The sequence below is a fragment of the Phoca vitulina genome, unplaced genomic scaffold, assembly GCF_004348235.1.
Source record: "Phoca vitulina isolate PV1807 unplaced genomic scaffold, GSC_HSeal_1.0 scaffold31, whole genome shotgun sequence".
NCBI lineage: Eukaryota > Metazoa > Chordata > Mammalia > Carnivora > Phocidae > Phoca > Phoca vitulina.
Window position 1 is genome coordinate 24,290,999 of NW_022589734.1, and position 20,625 is coordinate 24,311,623.

The 20,625-nt window shown below is 40.6% G+C and overlaps 1 protein-coding gene across 13 annotated transcripts in view; it reads left to right on the forward strand.

The window, feature by feature from the left end:
• Positions 1 to 20,625, forward strand: part of CARMIL1 (capping protein regulator and myosin 1 linker 1) — a 306,714-nt gene that overhangs the window by 215,429 nt on the left and 70,660 nt on the right. For all 13 annotated transcript variants that reach the window (XM_032424759.1, XM_032424754.1, XM_032424755.1 and 10 more), the window contains 3 exons: positions 270 to 368; positions 7,601 to 7,729; positions 8,431 to 8,562. In XM_032424759.1, the coding sequence (XP_032280650.1) occupies positions 270 to 368; positions 7,601 to 7,729; positions 8,431 to 8,562 (360 nt within the window). The remainder of the gene's footprint in view (positions 1 to 269; positions 369 to 7,600; positions 7,730 to 8,430; positions 8,563 to 20,625) is intronic.

Consider the following 20,625-nt stretch of genomic DNA (forward strand, 5'->3'; position numbering starts at 1 on the left):
GCGTGGGCACTTAAACCCTTGCTTATCTTTGTCAGCTACTGAGTCACATAAAATTACTCCCATGATCTGCAGGTTACATCTCTAACACACCAAGAGTGCATCACAGTGACGGCCCGCTTCCCGACTCCTGTGTTGTATGGAGTCAAGGCACAGGCGGGAGTGTGAATCAGAGCTTTGGTTTCAAGTTCAGCGCCTGGCTCTTTCCCTTATCACTTCACCCTCTGCTGAGTCAAATGTGTTCTTGAGAGATCCATGTGCTTGCTTTTCAGATCGAAAACTATCTGCTCCGGAATCACGAGACCCGAAAATACCTGCAAGAGCAGGCCTATCGCCTACAGCAGGGCATTGTCACCAGCACCACGCAGCAGGTAAGAGAGCGCCGCTCTCCCTGGCTCGCCCACAGCGGCCACTTTTCAGAGCAGGGGACACAGGGTCTCTGTCGCCTGAATCATCCCCAGTGGAACAGTACAAACTGGTTTCTGAAGATGACGACAAAGGGAAGTAGAGTGCGGGGGGTGGCGGGGGGGGGGGGGGGAGATGTAGGGTGAGGAAAATGTAGGCTGATTCTAATGCTAAAAATGCACTTTTAATTGCTGATGATTTTGTGCCTTTTAAAATCTTAAAGAGTACCAGAGAGAATCAAAGGGCTATCTTACAGGAGAACTAGAACCGCTTCTTTGCATCCATCCCAATTACTGGAAGCAAATGAGGTGATGTCATCAAAGTTCAGAGGGGGATTTATTTGGGACCATGAATTCTACTCCTAGCCACTTATTAAACAGATATGAGGACAGAATTAAAATGGGTTCAGACATGGACTCAGAAGTTTGACCCCCAGTATTCCATATGCATAAAAAGTTCTTTGAGGAAATTCTCCAGCGTAACGATGAAAAATAAGAGAGTATGCAGTATGAGATGTAAATAAGAAACTGTGGCAGAAATGAAATCCTTGAAGTCACAAAAGTTGAAGGAAAGCTTTTAAAAATTGGACAGTCTGCTGGGAGCTACAGGATTAAAAGACACGGGATTACATTTCTTTCTGTGGGGATCCCATAGTCATAATTCTGTAACTGCATTTTAGTGGGTTTAAAATTTTAATAACTCAGACAAGAAGGGAAAACCTCATTATTGTTACGTTAAAAAATGTGAATGTTAGAAATCTTAATGTAAAAGTATTGATACTAACTAAAATTAGAAATTGAAGAGGGAGAAATTTGGGTGGGAGTTATTAAGTATGCTGAATTTTTAGTTTTTATTTTATGGACTCAACTTCTTTTCTATCATTCCTTCTTAAATCAAAAATACAAATATAGTTGGGGCGCCTGGGTGGCTCAGTCGTTAAGCATCTGCCTTCGGCTCAGGTCATGGTCCCAGGGTCCTGGGATCGAGCCCCGCATCGGGCTCCCTGCTCGGCGGGAAGCCTGCTTCTCCCTCTCCCACTCCCCCTGCTTGTGTTCCCTCTCTGGCTGGCTTTCTCTCTGTCAAATAAATAAAATCTTTAAAAAAAAAAAAAAAAACCAAATATAGTTAACTATACTGGAATTAAAATAATATATTTAGAAAAATACAAATGTAAGTCTGCTATTTAAATTTCACATGGAAGCCACTAGAAGAATTTAAAAAGCAGCGGGTTTCCAAAAGTGTTTATCTCAGCAGGGTGACTGGTAGGCAAAGTTTGTCATTTGAGACCATTTTTTTAATGGTTTGCACTGTTTTCTTACCTTGTGCAAATGTCATTTTAATTTTTTTGCTGTTGCTTTTTCTTAAAAGAGAATGAAAGAAAAATGTCCACAATAAAAGCATCATGTATAATATTCCAAGTAGGTAAAATTATCTGGAAGACTGCATAGGTCTGCATAGAGGTTTGTGAAAGGTCTTCACCAGGATGTGCCATGAGGGTTATCTCAGGAGGTGTGATTTAAGTGAGTTTTATTCTCATATACTTCACAGTATTCTTTGAAACCTTTATGGCATTGAATAAGAATACAAAGACCATGTATTCTTTGTAAAAGACAAAGTAAAGCGATGTATATTGAGAAAAAAACAGTAATTATGAATATGGTGAAGTAGCAGGGAGTTTTGAAAAAGAAAACAAAAGTTTGCCCTTACCAATGCCTGAAAAATCTATTTTTTTCCCCCTGCAAGGGACTAATATTAGCTTAGTACTTTATGGTTTACTGTTATTTCCTGGTTTTAGTGGTGAACATTAAAAGCAACGAGAGTGCTAAAATCTTACATCGAACCTTTGCCTCGGGTTCCTTTATGAGCTGCCATAATGCAGGCTTGTCTTAATACAATATCCTTTCAACTCTCCCCCTCATTCACAGGGGATTTTGCCCATCCAAAAAAATTACTGCAGCAACCTTTAATGCTAATCCTTAAAAGTAAGTTTCGTCTTCTCAACCTAGAGGAAATGGTACACGGGGGGCGTAGTGCGGATGTTTAATTCTGCATGGGTGACATCCGTCTGAATTATTTGAGTCACTACATAGTAGGTATATTGCCACCTTTTCTCTTTGGGGATTTCTTAGGACATTCTGATTAGCAGTTTTCAGACTTTAATCGTTTCAGTCACTTTAAGAGAGATTTATCTCCTTCTTATTGAAACTTCTCGAAGTTTCCAGAAATCTGAATACAGAAAAAATAGACCTTCTGTGACTAATGTCCTGGCCAGCTGTGTAGTCAGTCATCATTCCCAAGTGACACTGAAGGTATTACAATGACATCTCATAACTGCTCACGTCTTCCTTTAGGAATGACCTCTGTAAGACTCCGTACTCTCCCTTTGCTTTCAGTCTGTTCTTTTCCATCTCATGAACTCTCTTCATCAGAAGTCAGCAGATCTTTTCTGTGTACGTGCGTCGTAGTCACTATGTACATGAACGAGGTGGCTCTTCCAATAAAACTTTATTCATAAAAACAGACCCGGACACACCCTCACCCACATGGTCTTAATTTATTTCTTTCCAGTCCTTTTTCCTATGTGGATTTTTTTTTTAAAACACTGAAGTAGTAAAATTTATATACTTTGGAAAAATAAAAAATAAAAACAGGCCCAGAATTGCCTGTAGTTTGCCGAACTCTGCTCTTCTCACTCTGAAACTTTTCTGACCATTTAAGAAAAGGGAGAAGGCAGTTTTATTGCCTAGAGCTACTTACCCGACACTTTCTCTTCCCACCTCAAATGTACAGTTTTTATACTTGCTTTCTTCTTTGCTACCCTATCACTTTGCAACCTTTCCAAATGTGACCCAATCTGTACTGAAATGGCTCTCTCGCGTGGTCTCCTGGTCACCAAGTCCCTGGGCTTTTTCTCCCTCTTCATCTGTTAATGAGAGGAGGCAGGATAGCGTAGACGACCCAGATTGAAGGACAGGCTCTGCTTTCCCTGTGGGTGTGAACTGATGTTAGTCACTTAAATCTGTTTCAGCCTTGGTTTCTTCATCTGTGAAGCGGGGCGGGGGGGAACAACATGTCTCTGAAGATGCTGGGGGATTCACTGAGATAGAGCATGGGAAGTACTTGGCTCTTCACCAGTAAACCGTTAATGTTTGTTGCTGTTATTAGTCTTATTGTCACAATTATCATCACGATTAACTACCTCATTCTTCCTAAGACTCACTGCTTCATTCATTGACAGTGTGCCATTTTGAATATCTTTCTGTGCTCTTGGGTCTTATCTGTCTCCTTTCTACATGACTCTTTACCCTTTCTTCTTCCAAATGCAGTCCTTTTTCTAAGTTTTGTACTTAGTGCTTCTTTTCTTTAGCTATTTTATCTACTCTTACCATTTTGACGCTCCAACTGTGGAGGACTCCTGGGTCTATCCCTGTTTTTTTCCAGCAAGTTTTATCTTGTCAACACTAGTTTAGCATTTCTGAGATGGGGGTGACTAAGACGAAAGTCATCCCTGGAACTGCTGATTTTACCAGTTCTCTCAGTGGCATCATCATTCACTGAGGATAGAACCCTCGGGGCCATCTTGGATGTCTCCTTTGCCGTGGCCAGCCAGTGGTCGCTGTGCCCGCCCATTGACCTTCCAAGTGTCTTTGCAGTTGTTCTTTTTTTTTTCCAATTCCATTGCCAGCCCTCTTGTTCAGGTGTTTTTATCAACTCACTTCTAGGTCTTCTTTTATAAGTACCACGGGAACTTCCACGTCTCCTTCTGCTCTCTACAGCCCATGTCCTTTGCATCAGGCAGGGAAGCTGAGTCACCAAGAGTGCTACGGGGTGAGGATTTTTAGACCCTTACGGTTGTGGGAGGAGCCGGGGCCGGATGCCCCGTGCCTCATACACCCTGTTCCATCTCCTTAGCCTGTGCCTGAGTCTCTCACTCTCTTGCCTTAGCCGAACTTTTCCAGTCCCATCTCCCACAATAAAGCACCCTGATCCTAATCAGGAAATAGGATTCGCAGGTGTGTGGATGTGCCATTGCTTATGTTTATTCTTTTGCTTAAAATTCCCTTCTACTTTCTAAATCTGTAGAAATCGTTCAGGACCCAGTTGAAAAGCCACCTTCAACCTCAGCTAGGTGGGATCCCTCCCTTGGCTGAAATCTTGTACATTTGTATCATTCCTGTGTTCACTGAATGCATACTTACAAGGGTCTGCCGTGTGGCAGGCACTATTGTAGGAAATGGAGCCGAGCTTTGGCAGTGGACAAAAAGAACAAAACGGGGGTGCCCTTGTAGATGTTATATTATGAAGCACTCTCTATCTTGTGTTACTATTAAATGTGAATACTTCTTTCCACTTCTAGGCTTTTAAGTTGCTTGGTGGCAAAAGGCATATCTTATTCGGGACTGTATCTCATTCGGTTTTAGGTGTTTAGTCTATTTCTCTTGAATTGGCTAAAGAAATTGACATGGAGGTAGATAGACTTTTCTGCAAAAACGGTATTTGCTGGAACTGGGGACAGTTATAACAAGTGGAGAGCAAGTTCAGGGCGCCTGGGTGGCTCAGTTGGTTAAGCGACTGCCTTCGGCTCAGGTCATGATCCCGGAGTCCCGGGATCAAGTCCCGCATTGGGCTCCCTGCTCAGCGGGGAGTCTGCTCCTCCCTCTCCCTCTGACCCTACCCCCTCTTGTGCTCTCTCTCTCTCAAATAAATAAAATCTTAAAAAAAAATAAACAACCTCTCTTATTTAAAAAAAAAAAGAGTTCTAAGTTCTGATCTTGGGTTCTATAATAACCCAGTATATTTGAAAAAACCTAAGTAGTCACCAACAAGTGTGACATGAGTTAGTGGTGTGATTTAGCTGCCAGAGAAGCCAGTTTGACCGGTACCACATTAATGGAAGTTTATTTGCTACAGTAAAGAAGGTGCTGGCCCTGTTCAGCTTACCGATCCCCTCCTCCTGTGTCACAATCTATTTTATTGAGAGGGGTGTATTTCGTGAAGGTCCAAGATGGAAGAGACAATTCAGAGAAGGGGCCTGGGGTGGGGAGAGGGCTGGGGACTGTAAGATTATCACCATAGTAGAATGGCAAGAGGACCCGGGAATGTGAAGCCTGAAGAATAACAGATTAGGGAAGAAGAGATACCTGTGTTGAGATGTGTGCTAGATCGTCCCGTGGAAGAGAGCCTGCGATTGATCTACAGGGTGTCCTTGGTGACTGCCTCATGACACACATTTCAGGAGTCTCTTTGGCCTCCCGATTATTAAGGATGACCAACTTCATGATGCCTCATCCACCTGCCTCTCAAATGAGTCCTGTGTGGCCTCAGACGTGTATCAGTTCCTTTCTTTTTATTTTATTTTATTTTATTTTATTTTTTTTTGTATCAGTTCCTTTCTTAGTATTTGGTTTACTTGTCTCTTGAAATTAAGTATTGCTTCTTGGTAAGATCTGAATTATGGATGACTCTTTGCTTTAGGAAGCACAGATCAATACAAGAGAAGAGTTAGAATTTACATCAATTAAGAAGATATTTTAAAACATATAGTTGGTTCTCTGCAGGGCATTGTGAAAATGCATCAAGTTAAGATATGGTCGCTCCTGACATGCTTAGATTTTAGTAAGGAGCATTATTCATAGAACTTCTTTTTCCTGTGGGGAGCTCTGGGTCCTTCACTTCTGTAACCTCAGGACATTTGATAGGAATAGGAGCTGTTCTTAATGTACAATAATGTTGACTTAGTGACCCTGTCTCAAGGGAATGAGTGCTGTGAGTGGTGTTACTTTACTGGGTTGTCTTCATAATACACTAGAAAAAGAAATGGGGTAGATGTTATGAACCTGATTTTCTAGAAGAGGAGGGCAGGAGGGATGGTGATACTGCCGCTCTGTATTCAGACCGTAAGTCTTCTGAGTGGTGTAGCCAAGTTTCTGTTATTGCAGAATTTATGGGGGAAAGAGGGCTGACTTTGGCTTCCTGTAGTTGTTAGATCAGATAATTCAAAATAGAGCAAGTGTGAATTTAAATAAAAAATATTACTAGATTGCCACCTCTTCTGAGTGAGTGATCAGATGGGATGGGACTCTGGATATCTGAGGTCTCTGGAAGAATTAATAATTTTTTAAGAACATGAAATAGGCTGTAGTTCTGATCAGAATACTGGAGAAACTTTGTAAATCACACTGTTTATCTCTTTCTTTAGAATTCTTAGCTTTCTTCATGCTTCTCTCTATAAATGCAAATGCAAAAGGATATAATCTTGCATCTGTGGTATTCGTCTGTGGTATTTTTTGTCTACAGTAGTGATCTACCACTTCCCTCTGGGCTTCACGCTTAAGTCCATGGAGTAACTGAAAATGATTCAGATGTAATTAACCTGGGAGAGGGGCTTTCACGGAATAGAAACTAAATGTTGTCAACTTTATTATTGCCTGTGTTAAAAGAACTTCAACTTGGCTTTTCTTGGGGAGGGGTGGCTTTTAATTTATGTGGAAAAGCACCTGCTATAATTGAATTAGTTTTAAAAATATTAATTTCCAGGCACCTGGGTGGCCCAGTTGGTTAATCTGCCTTCACCTCAGGTCATGATCCCAGGGTCCCAGGATTAAACCCTGAGTCAGGCTCCCTGCTCAATGGGGAGTCTGCTTCTCCCTCTGCATGCCGCTCCCCCTGCTTGTACTCTTTCTCTCAAATAAGTAAATAAAATATTTTTAAAAATATTAATTTCCAGGGATGTTATGATTCTGTAATATTGGGACCAACTGGCTGTGGGCACCATCTTGTAGTCATTTCAACCGTCGCCAGACTACACAGTCCATTTCTCTGTTTCCTCAGTACCTAGCACTATGTCTGATATAGAGGGTACTCAATAAAAATTAATGAAGGAGAGTTACTATCTAGCTAAGTGTCACGGAGTAGCCACGAAATTCTGAATCATCCAGAAGGGCACACTTCTGTTCTACATGCTGCATTTCCTAAGGCAGGAAAAAGGACTGAAGTCCCTGAGATGTTTTACTGGAGTTAATGTTGCCAAAGGCTGCTGATATGAACAGATAAATTAATAACTGGCTATATATAAGCTACCTTCGCAAATGTTCCAGTTAGAAGATGTTTTTGTCCTCATTCCTTCCCTGTTTTCTTCTGTCTGAATATTGGCCACGCTGCCTTGGATGCTTGCCGTCATTTTCATGGCATGGAGCAGATGATTGACAGAATATGTGTGAAAGTACAGGACCATCTCAACTCTTTACGAAATTGTGTGGGAGACGCTGTCCAGGAAGACTTAAAGTCTGCAGAAAGGCTCATGCGTGATGCGAAGAACTCTAAAACGGTGAGTTTCACTTCAGGCTACGTGAGCGTCTTATATAATGAAAAGCTTTTTTGAACTTCAATTCTAGAAACTAGTTCCAATTTTTTTTAGCTTTCTACCCAATGTCAAGGTGACTAACAAGTGGCAGAGTGAATGGAGTTCCTCTTTGCCTCCTTTCTGTTCCCCGGGCTAATTACCGGTCATCAAAATATAGAATAAAAAATAGGGGTCCCATGTGGTGACAAGGGATATCATCGGGCCCTGAAGAACTGAGAGGTAGAGTTGTCGTTTACTTGGGCAGCGGCTCATTTAAAATTATTCTACTTCTAAGCTGATAGCATGACACTCCCCTCTGTCACCTCTAAAAGGAAGCTTCTTTCAAATTAGAATTTGGTCCCCAAAATGTGAATTCATGGAGAAAAGACTAACGGGGGTCTGAGAACCTGGGGCCTGGGCCTGGCTCTGCTCTTGGTCACACAGCCCTCGACTGTTGTGAGTAGGAGGATCTTGAGCAGCAAACACCTTCATATCCCAGAGGAAGACATCAAGAGGCACGGAGGTAACATACTGGTCCTGAACCCCAGTTTATTAATCTGTATAAAGAGCCTTTGATCAAGAACAGATTCTCTCTAATAATATTTCTTACCCTTTTCACTAACTCTGCAGTGACTTTGGTGCTTGTTTAAATAGTTACAGAGACGTTATTTGTATTTTTATTACAGTTGTTACCAAACTTATACCATGTCGGGGGGACGTCTTGGGCAGGAACCAGTGGCTTATTATCCGGTCCCATTCAAGAGACCCTGGAATCAATGGCTGGAGAAGTGACAAGAGTTGTAGATGAACAACTGAAGGTTTGTGGAGTTTCTGTTGTTTTGGAAAATGAAATCATTATGACAACCATGTGTGATTGCATTTCATACCGTAGCGACTTAGTCTTAGAGATTTGTGTCTGTGCGTGCGCCCACGCACATGCACGGGTCGTGAAGATCGAATACTGCGTCTGTTCTAGCTGTGGTTATAAGTGTGCACATAGCTTCTTACCTAATGAGATCAAGTAAGACCTAGAGAATTCGTATTGTTGATGGTAAATCTCTAAATGCATTTTATGAGTCACCATTGATGAGGGAATAATGGATTTCTACTTACAAGGCAGAAAGAGAAGTCTGCTTTAGGAAAAAATATCTTCTGGCATTACGTTTGATTTAGGGAACAGCCAGGGGGACAGGCGTTCCGTTTACAGTGCCAACAAGCGGCTGCTGTGGAGAGTCTCCCTCTAGGTGAAGAGGTAGCAGTCCTTACAAGGAGCTGGTTGAAAGACAAGGAAAGGGAGTTAGATGAAGTTACAAGGCACCCCAGAGTAGCAGAGGCTTGTCCGCAGGCTCCCTGGCTGGGGGGAAAAAAGAAAGTCTCTGAAATGTAACCTAAGACTAGATTTTTCTTAAGGTAACTTCAAAACACAACTACACAGAGAAGTTGTACCTTCAGAAGGTTGTCCTCATTTCCAATGTGCCTGTTCAAGGATGCCTTAAAAAACTTGTCTAAATTTCTATAATTATTTGGTCTGTTTTCTTCTGAGAACGAAATTGCTTCAGCTCACAGGGATTTAATGTGGGACTCAGTAATAACTTCGCAACATGATAACTACTCCGCTTGTAAATTAAATTAATGATGGATAAAATGTTGTGGATTATTTAGGAGTTTAAGCCCCACTTATCTTCCTGTGCATGTAATATGGAGAGACTCTTGCGTGTTGTCTTTATTTTATTTAATGTGGATATTTTGCATCCGTTCTGAGACGAAGGGGCAGAAAAAGGATCGGCTGGTTGGTACAGAGTTCTGCCAGATTATTTGTTACCTAATGGCACTTGTTTTATCTTCCATGAAGGATACAGTATGTAAGAAGGATAGTATCTTTGTTGCTATTTATTTCTCACTTAAAAAGTGAAACTTAGTCTGTGAATGTTTAAATAATACTAACAAGTATAAAAGAAAGTAAAAAATCACTTGAAATCTCAGAGATAGCATCATTCTTAATATTTTAGTGAATTTCCAAACGTTCTGTGTCTACACACGCAATTGTACATATATATGTGGTTATGCTGTAATAGTTTTTATATTTGGTACAATGGCATGAATACAAGATATGTGAATAATCATCATTTCATATAGTCGTTCACTATATGGATCTACCAGTGTATTTGGAAACCTCTGCCCACCTGTGTGTGTCTCTCCTTTGCTTTCACGCAGAACGCTTTGCCTCTGACACTTCTGGTCACCAGATATGTGGGAGTCCCATCCCCCCCCTCCCCCGAGCAATTCTCTGGGACACCGGCTGGGCATCCAACAACTTAACTCAGTTCTGACACTCTCTACCTGGAGAAGGTTCAGACCTCCCAGGTTGAGAGTTCAGTCTCACAAGCCTGCCCCCCACCCCTACTTCTGACGCCAACGACAAGTCTAGGTTGCCCCTTGTGTTTCTGACTGATTGGCTGTGTAATTAATTGCCCGCGACACCCTGCCCAGGTGCGATGGATTAGCTAGAGCGGCTCACAGAACTCAAGGAAACCCGTTTACCACTTTGTGAAAGGATGTGATAAAGGGTACAGATGAACACCCCAAGGGAAGATGTGTACAGGGCAAGGTCTATGGGGGGGCGCAGAGCTTCCTGTCCTGGAGCGCCCCTCCCCGCACACCTCCACGTCTTCACCAGTCTGGAAGCTTCATGTAGTCATGACTGATCATTAGCTCCATCTTCAGCCCTTCTTCCTTCTCAAGACAATGGGGAGCAGGGCTGAAAATCCCGAAAATTTAGACCTTCTGATTGTGATTTGGTCTCTCGGTGACCAGCCACCAACCCGGAACCATTCAGAAGCCCACCCAGCGTCACCTCATTAGAACAAAAGACACTCCTAGCACCCGGGATATTACAGGGGTTTTAGGAGCCGTAGGTGAGGAATCAGGGTCACAGGTGAAATTTTAGAACAAAGGATGCTTCTAGTGTTTTCTCTCAATTAGGAAATTACAAGGGTTTCAGGAGCTCTGTGCCAGGAACCGGGGCCAGAGAGCAATATACGTATTTTCTGTTACCTCACAGCCGGCATTATTTATGGTCTAATTTCTGCTTAATCCAGGTTGGGTGAATGCCTGTAACTGGCCCATTTCTATGTCAGACGGTCCGTTTCATACTTCCGTCTACATTTGCAGACTGTTCAGTGCGGACAGTTGTTCATGCTGCCCACCGTCACCAGTACTAGTGTATTCATCTGTTCATGTTTGTCAGGAGAGAGGATTAGAAAAGTCTGAAGCAAAAGGCTTTTGAATTTTTCAAAGCCTGCAATGATGTCCGTCTATTTAGGACCAAAAATATTTTTCTGTAAATAGACATTCTCCACGTGTTTTGATGCCTGTCTGGCCCCTTGTCAGTACGAGCGGTGTTCTCCGGCAGTTTCCTAATTTGCAAGTGTCAGAACCTGTTCCTCTCTGTTCTCATGTCTTGGAGGTCCCAGGCTCCTCCGTGGCCCGTTTTTGTATTCCACACTCACTTGTTTTCTTTGCTCTCAGTCCTTTTTAGTTCCAAGTTCCCTTCCCTTTGGGAATGTCTGGCATGAATCGTAGCAAATCTTCAATCACAATTTCTTAATTAAATGTTACTCATTAATTTCCTTGTAAGGGGTACAATAGACTTCTTTCAATAGACTGTAGGCAGCTCACGTCTCTGTTTCCTTCCAATTTACTAACAAGTGGACATCATTTTACTATTTAAAAAAAATCCCCATTTGTCTATTTTTTAAGATTTTATTTATTTTTTTTGAGAGAGAGCAGGGGGAGGAGCAGAGAGGGAGGGACAAGCGACCCTGCACTGAGCAAGGAGCCCGATGTGGGGCTTGATCTCACGACCCTGAGATCATGAACCAAGCCAAAATCAAGAGTGAGACACTCAACTGACTGAGCCACCCAGCTGCCCCGCCCACTTGTCTATTTATATAGCCTTTCAAGATCTTGATTTTCTTAAAATTATGTAGGAAAAAAATTTTTATTAGAATCCGTATTGACTTTCTCACTAAACTACAGTGGTCCTTATTTACTTCACTCCTAGTATCCATTTTAGCTAAAAAAAAAAAAAAAAAAGCCCTTTCTCTATTTTCCAGATTCTTTAAAATTAATGTGTTGCACTAGCAAAAGCTAATGTGGATGGATTATTTTGTAAAAATAAGATTTTATTATAGTGAATTTTTAAAAAACCGGACAAGTAGGCCTGGGATTGTGTGCTGAGCTTGCTACGAATCAACTTCTTCTAAGCCACTCAGCTAAATATCCCCTGTGTCTAAGCATTGTCCTGCATGAAGGTCAGCGGTAGACATTTTGAATATTGGGTAATAATAAGTTCAAATAGCTCTCTGAGCCATCTTGCAGAAATACCTTTCAGAAAAGCAATAGAAATGGCCAGGTGAGCCAGCCTTCTCAGCAGACTATCTGGAGGAGAAGAAAGCAATTAAGTTTGGAGAAATTCCTTCTTTGAAAAGAGGTGATATTTTCTCTGGACCGGCCTGTTTTAGGTGTTTTTAAAAGACAACTCTCTTCCTGTTTTCCCTGTTTTTTGATCCTAACGTTTATTCCTGGAGTAATAGTAGATGAATAAGTGGATTTGAATGTTTTAACATAAAAGAAACTTTCATTTTTCCCTTTTGGACTTAAATTTTAGAGTGCTTGTTTTGGCCTTGGAAATTCATGATTTCACCCCGGCCATACTCTGTGAAATACTTCACTGGTAAATTTCAGACTCACTAAGGAAATGAGGCCTGAGGGGTGTTGACGGCATTTTAGCAGGTATTCACTCAGTTTGGCTAAAAGAGTTCTCTGAGTTTTCTTATTTCCCTATACTTATTTTTTAAAGCAAAGGAAAGATTTCAGTGCACTTTAGTGTAGAAGTTGTATTTGCTTATGGTGAATTACAGCAAGTTATTGGCTCACTGCAAGATACGGGAGTGTAGCCGCCACGTTAAGGATATTCATCCAATTTACAAATATTATATAGGTTTTCTGAGTATTGTTAGTTTTATTTTTACAATTAGGAAATATAGACCCTCATAACTAACATTGGGGAGATACATGCAAAGTGAAATCTGATGATCACATTTCAAATGCAGGGCCTGCTCAATTCACATTGTCTGAGGGTAGTATAACATAGACTAGCAAAATGAAGACTGTGTAAGAAAAGTTAAGAAACATGGTTAGAGTGAGAAAGTTTACCATAAACCTAACTTAGATTTCCAGAAGGAAAGCGAGAACAGCAAAAGGTAACAGTTTGAAGAGATGGTGGCTGAGAATTTCAGGCATTGATGAAGGATCAGAATCTTTCGATTCAGGAAGTCCAGTGAAACCCATGCCAGATAGATAAAAGCAAATCCATGTCTAGAATCACATAATGAAAAATGAAAAGCACTGAGAACAAAGAGAACATATTGCAAGGAGCCAGAGGGATAGAAAAGCCATATTACTTAAAAAAGACCAATATGAAGACCAACAAGACAGTTCCCAAATCAACAGTGGGTGGAAGCCAAAGACAATGAAAAGACTATCTTCATGCTTCGGAGAGAATATATAGTGTAAACCAAGAATGATATATCCAATAAAACCTAATTTTTAAGAGTAAGTATGAAATGAAAACATTTTCATCCAAACAAAAACTGAGATGTTTACTCTAACTAGACTATACTAAATAAACACCTAAAGGATATACTTTGGGGGCAACTGGGTGACCAGTCAGGTAAGCATCTGACTCTTGATTTCAGCTCAGGTAGTGATCTCAGGGTCGTGAGATCGAGCCCCACGTTGGGATACACACTCAGAGGAGAGTCTAAGGATTCTCTCCCTCTGCCCCTTTTCCCCTTTCTCTCACTCTCTCTCTCTAAAATAAATAAATCTTTTTTAAAAAAAGATATACTTTGGGACAAAGGAAAAATTACCAAAGAAAGAGGGTCTGAGATGCAAGAAAGAATAACAAGCAGGGAAAATGCCAAATTTGGGTAAAGAGAAACGCTGACTATAATCAACAGTGTTAATGCCCTGTTTGTGCTATAAAATTAAGAAGAAATAAAATACTAGAAGCGAGTAAGTCAATAAGGAATGAGGAAAAACAGTCTAAGGTCCTAGGCATATTCTAGAAAAGATTTAAGACATCCGCATTAGACCTGCATTGTCCAGTGTATCCTCTGTTAGCCACTTGTGGTCATTTAAATTTTAATTAACATCAAATTTTAAAAACTTACAACTCAGTTTCTCAGTTGCACTGGCCATGTTTGAAGTGCTCGATAGCTATGTGTGACTGGTGGCTCCCTTATCGGTCATCACTGATCAGCTCAGGAAGTTCTGTTGGATGGTGCTGCTTTAGACAGGAAGTAGAGTATCCATGTTAAAGTATCTCGTGTAACCACTGAAACAGAGGCACTAAACCGGGGGGTTATATTGCACACCTAGAGGGGTATCAGGAAGTATTGAGATTATTTTGGTTTGTCACAGCCACCAGCATGGGCAGGTGGCAATGAACCTAACCATCCTGCAATACAAGGTTCAGTTCCCCACCAGAGGAATGCTCTTGTCCAGATCTAGTGATAGAATAGAAGAGGCATCAGTGGGAATAAGACAGATCATTGAATGAGCCAATTTACCAGAAATATATAATTTCAATGTGTATGTGTCTAATCCTACGACTCCATGTATATTAGGATAAGTGGACACAATTACAAACAGAAATTGACAAATTCACTATTATGGTAGAAATCTTTGAAAATGACTACCAGTAATTGGTCAAGTAAATTTAAATAAAGTAATGATAGAGAATATTGGACGACATGAACAAATGGAAAGCTATCCCATGCTCATGGATTGGAAGAACCAATATTGTTAAAATATCCATACTACCCAAAGCAATTTACAGATTTACTGCAATCCCCATAAAAATTCCAACAACAGTTTTCACAGAACTAGAACAAATAATCCTAAAATTTGCATGGAACCGCAAAACATCCCAGATAGCCAAAGTGGTCTTCAGAAAGAAGAACAAAGCTAGAGATATTACAATCTCAGATTCAAGATGTACTACAAATCTGTAGTGATCAAAACAGAATGGTACTGGCACAAAAATAGACACATAGATCAATGGAATAGGATAGAGTCCAGAAATAAACCCACACTTTTATGGTCAGTCTATGACAAAGGAGGCAAGAATATACAATAGGGAAAAGACAGTCTCTTCAACAAATAGTGCTGAGAAAACTGGAGAGCCACATGCAGAAGAATGAAACTGGACCATTTTCTTACACCACACACAAAAATTAACTCAAAATGGATTAAAGGCCTACATGTGAGACCTGAAACCATAAAACTCCTACAAGAAGGCTTAGGCAGTAATTTCCTTGATCAGCCATAGAAACATTTTTCTAGATATGTCTCCTCAGGCAAGAGAAACAAAAGCAAAATTAAACTTTTGGGATTACACCAGAATAAAAAGCTTTTGCACAGCAAAGGAAACCCACCAACAAAACAAAAAGACAACTTACTGAATAGGAAAAGATATTTGCAAAAGATGTGTCTGATAAGGAGTTAATATCCAAAATATGTAAAGAACTTCTACAAGTCAATGCCAAAAAAAACAATCTGATTAAAATGGGCAGGGCACCTGAATAGACATTTTTTCCAAGAAGACAGACAGATGGCCAACAGACACATGAAAAGATGCTGGGAAATGCAAATCAAACCTACAGTGCAAATCAAAACTTACACCTGACACAGTGGCTAAAATCAAAAAGACAAGAAGTAAGTAAGTATGAGTGAGGATGTGGAGAAAAAGCAACCCTCGTGCACTGTTGGTAGGAATACAAACGGGTGCAGCCACTATGGAAAACAGTATGGAGAGTCCTCAAAAATTAAAAATAGAATTACTCTATGAGCCAGTAATTCCACTACTGGGTATTTACCCAAAGAAAACAAAAACACTAATTCAAAAAGATACATCCACCCCTGTGCTTATTGTAGCTTTATTTACAGTGGGCAAGATATGGAAGCAACCCAAGTGTCCATCAGTAGATGAATGGATAAAGAAGTGATACACACACACACACACACACACACACACACACACACACACACACACTGGAATATTACTCAGCCATAAAAAAGAGTAAGATCTTGCCGTTTCCAACAACAGGGATGGACCTAGAGGGTATAATGCTAAGTGAAATAAGTCAATCAGAAAAATACAAATACCACATGATTTAACTCATATTTAGAATTTAAGAAACAAATTTAAAAAAAAAGTGAACAGATAAACAGACCCTTAAATATAGAGAACAAACTGGTGGTCACCAGAGGAGAGGTGGGTTGGGGGGAAGGGTGAAACAGGTGGAGATTAAGAGTACACTTATCTTGATGAGCACTGAGAAGTGTATAGAATTGTTGAATCATTATATTATACACCTGAAACTAATATAATACTATTTGTTAATCATACTTCAATAGAAAAGAATAAAGAGAATAATAAGAATATATTAAAGAAATGAACATTTCAGATTAAGTACTAAAAGAAGGAGAATATTGGAACAACAGAATTTTCAGTTCTGATGAAGTGGACCAGAATAATATTAATTCTTTTAAGGATACCTGGAATATTTATGAAAAATGCCAAGGAGCTCATAATGAACATCGGAAAAATATTTAAAAACCATATTCTCTGGTCCCATTTCAAACAAATTAAAACTTAGTAGCAAAAGAAAATTTAGGCAAAAATCCAATTGCTTACAAATTTTAAAATACACTTATTTATTTAGTTAGTTATTTGAGAGAGAGAGCACATGCACACGAGCAGGAGAGGGGCAGGGGGAGAGGGATAGAACCCTAAGCAGGCTCCACACTCAGCGAAGAGCCTGACATGGGGCTCAATCCCATGACCCTGAGATCATGACCTGAGGGGAATCAAGAGTCGGACACCCACCAACTGAGTCAACCAGGCTCCCCTAAAAATTACTTATAACTCAAAGGTCAAAGGGGAAAGCATGATTTAAATAAGGGGATATTCAGAATTAAATGATAATCTTAATAGTAATAGTGGAACCTCTGAACTTCAGCTAAACTAGTACTTAGAGTGAAATATATAGTCTTAAATGCCAATATCAGAAGTAAGGAGAGGATGGAAATTAATGAGCTAAAACCAATAATTTAAAATTAGGAGGGAAGAGTCTTGATGCCTACAACTTGCTTTCAAATGATCCAGAGAAAGAGGAAAACAAATGTTGCTAATTATTAGCAATTGCTAAGTTTTTTTTTTTAAGATTTTATTTATTTATTTGACAGAGAGACAGCGAGAATGGGAACACAAGCAGGAAGAGTGGGAAAAGGAGAAGCAGGCTTCCTGCTGAGCAGAGAGCCCGATGCAGGGCTCGATCCCAGGACCCTGGGATCATGACCTGAGCCAAAGGCAGACACTTAACGACTGAGCCACCCAGGCGCCCCAGCAATCGCTAAGTTTTAGGAAGAGGATATGGATATTATCTCATTCTTTCAACTTTTCTGTAGGTCTAGAATTTTTTTTAAATAAATTGGGGGAAAAGATAAAAACATTTTCTTTAAAATCAAGAGTAAAGCAAAGATGTCTGTTACCACCATTTCTATTCATTATATTAAAGATCTTAGCCAGTGCAATATGACAAGCAAAAGAAATGAGAATTGTAAGGATTAAGAAGGAAGGAAAATTATTCTGATTTGCACATTTTATGATTTTATGATGGTCTACATAGAAACCCCAAAAGATTCTGCAGGTACATTATTAGGATTAATACTATAAAGTTGCTGGAGAAAGACCAAAATGTAAAAACGGATTGCATTTCTATATATCAGCAGCAATTAGTTCAAAAATATCATTAGAAATAATTAACCATTTAAAATAGCAACAGAAAAATCTAAGGTACCTAAGAATAAATTTTAAAAAAGATGTTTAACACCTCAATGATGAAAAATTATAAAACTTGACTGAAGGTCTTTAAAGAAAGTCTAAAAGTAAACTATGTGTCAGGTTTATGGATAGAAGAGACGGTATCACAGGATGTCAGTTTTTCCCAAACTCATCTATTATTGGATACAATTCAGTAAAAACTCCAACAGGTTTTTAACAGAAATTGACAAAGCTAATTCTGAATATATGGGAAATCAGTGCTCAAAAATAGCTCAGACACTTATGAAGAAAAACAAGATGGTTGGTAGTCTTGCCCTGGCATATATTAAGGCATATCATAATTAGGATAGAATGCAGAGGTAGACAAATCAGTGTAACAGAAAGAGAGACTAGTAGAGAAACGATGGATTGTTCAGTACCCGCATTTAGGACAGTATGCAGAGGTAGACAAACAAATGCAACAGAGAGATTAGTAGAGAAAAGATGGACTGTTTAGTACCCACATTCAGTGAGTCCCTGGGCTCATAATACTTTCATATGTTTTTTAGAGATTGTTCCAAGAAGTGTGCTAGGCCCTGGCAATAAAGTGTAGGATTTCACAATTGCCATCGTACAAGTTGTATATCTAGAGTTTGGTGCCTCTAGCTCTCCATGAACTTCTAAAATTACATGCAAAATTTTATACTAATTCTTCTGGATGGTGTTCATCAGATTCTCAAAGGCGTTCTTTCACATCCCCAAGTGGTTAAAAGGTGCTACATTCTTGACCATTTTATGACACATTTAATTTCTGAGGCCCCCACTGGATGCTATACGATTACCAAAGAGTGTCATCAAAGCTTGGGGTGTAAAGGGCATAAGGGGAGAAGAGCAAGAAGGTCTCTTCAGACAGGTAATGCTTGAGCTGAGCTGAGTGTGGAGTATAGACCATTTATTCTGGCTACAGAGGGAAAAAGAAGGATTCCAGGCCAGGAGAATGATGTGTGCAAAGCCTGGAGACAGAGCCTGGGCCATCATGTAGGGAACTACAACTGTAATTGAATGGGAATAGTTATAAGGGGAATATAGAAATATGACAAGAAATGAAGCTAGCAAGTTGAGCAGTTACCAGATATTTCGAGATTTCTATTCTTTTTTTTTTTTTTTAAGATTTTATTTATTTATTTGACAGAGAGAGAGACAGCGAGAGAGGGAACACAAGCAGGGGGAGTGGGAGAGGGAGAAGCAGGCTTCCCACCGAGCAGGGAGCTGGATGTGGGGCTCGATCCCAGGACCCCGGGATCATGACCTGAGCCGAAGGCAGATGTTTAACGACTGAGCCACCCAGGCGCCCCCAGAGATTTCTATTCTGTGCTAATGAATAATCTTCTGACATATTTCTACTTTTGAGGAAGCATGTAGGAGTAAATTTAACATGTTTTAGAAGTAGATGTGGTGGACGGGGTTGAGGTAGGTCGAATCTAAGGAGACTCTCAAATTTCTGATCTAGTCTGGTCCCATCACAACAAAACTTTGCAAGCATGGTTGATTTTGCTATTGTAGTTATTGTTTAGTGGAGGGTAAGAGGAGGATGGTGTGTTACAATTCATCTTTCCATGGTAGAAAATGCTTAGACTGCATTTTGTATGTATGGTATGAATTATATAGGTGGTTGTAGATAAACATTTGATTAAGAATCGTTGGAATGTAGGTAGTAATTTGAAGCCGTGGGAAGGATAGATGTTGAAGAATATGGTTTGGTGTGCAGAAGGCCATGATACTTGGAAGGAGATGCTGTTTTAGGATCTGAGCTGGGCTGAACACCAAGAAGTGGTCAGAGGCTCCATTGCAAACCTACCCTGACATTTTTTCTCCCCTTTCTACCAGCCCCATCACCAGAACGTCTACCATGGTAGCCTTGGGTACCATTAACCCAAGGGAACAGGGGATGAAAACTGTAGGTTATAAAGAGAAAGGAAAAGGACGTTCCTCTGGACAACAGGCAGGGGCATTGGAAGAGGGTGGCTGGAGTAGGGAACAGAAGATCTGAGTCCCCACCTCACCTGTTCCATTAACCAGCTAAGTGAGCTCAAGCAAGTCACTTCTCTTCTCCAAGACCCGATTTCCTTAGCTATACAATGGGTTTGTGAAAACCAGCCTTCATTTACAAGGTTGTTATATGGATCAAAGGCTACCATGGATGATATTCTTTGGTGGAATATAAAGTGCTTTATTGTTATGTTGGTCAGTGGTGGGCTAGAGGGGGTGGTAGGAGACTCAGTATAAAGCCTCTGTTGAATCGAATGCCTAGGGCAGGCTGAAATTCTTTTCTGTAGGGTTAAGCCATGCAGTTATCAATTTGTAGAGCAGAAAGAGGCCTGAGAAATGACTTTGTAGCGAGAATGCAGAGATCTGCAAAGTTATTCTGTGATAACATTCCACAGAAATTTCATGTCAGGGTCTACACTGGAAGACAGGCCTCCTCTCTAGGTGTGAGAGTCATTCTAGCCGAATTTGCATTGTCATGCAGAGGAACCTTCCCAAAAGTCACAAACATATTGATGAACTTAACAGAATCCAAATAGCATGTTGATACCTGAGGTTTTTCTGATCAGGAGTGCTGGGCGCTACACAGTCTGGACCAGAGTGTGTTTGTTCTAATGCCAAAGAGGAAAATAATTGGTCTTAACTGACTTCTTTGCATTGCTTGCAGCTTTCTTGGAATTACGTGAGAAATCAGTAATTAGCGTTATAGTAGGGACAGGGCGCTGTCAAAATGGGAGTTCCTTTTGGAAACGTCCCAGGTGGTTGCCTCCCCGTCCCTGGTTTTCCACAAGATCTAAACATCCTGCTGCGCTCTACTGCTCATCCCGCAGCAGAATGAGGGGTGTTACGTGTGGGATGGGCCTGTACATGAGTGCGGGATGTGAGTGCGGGAGTGGAGGGGGCGGGGGCTGTACGTGAGTGCGGGAGCGGACTGGGGGGGGGG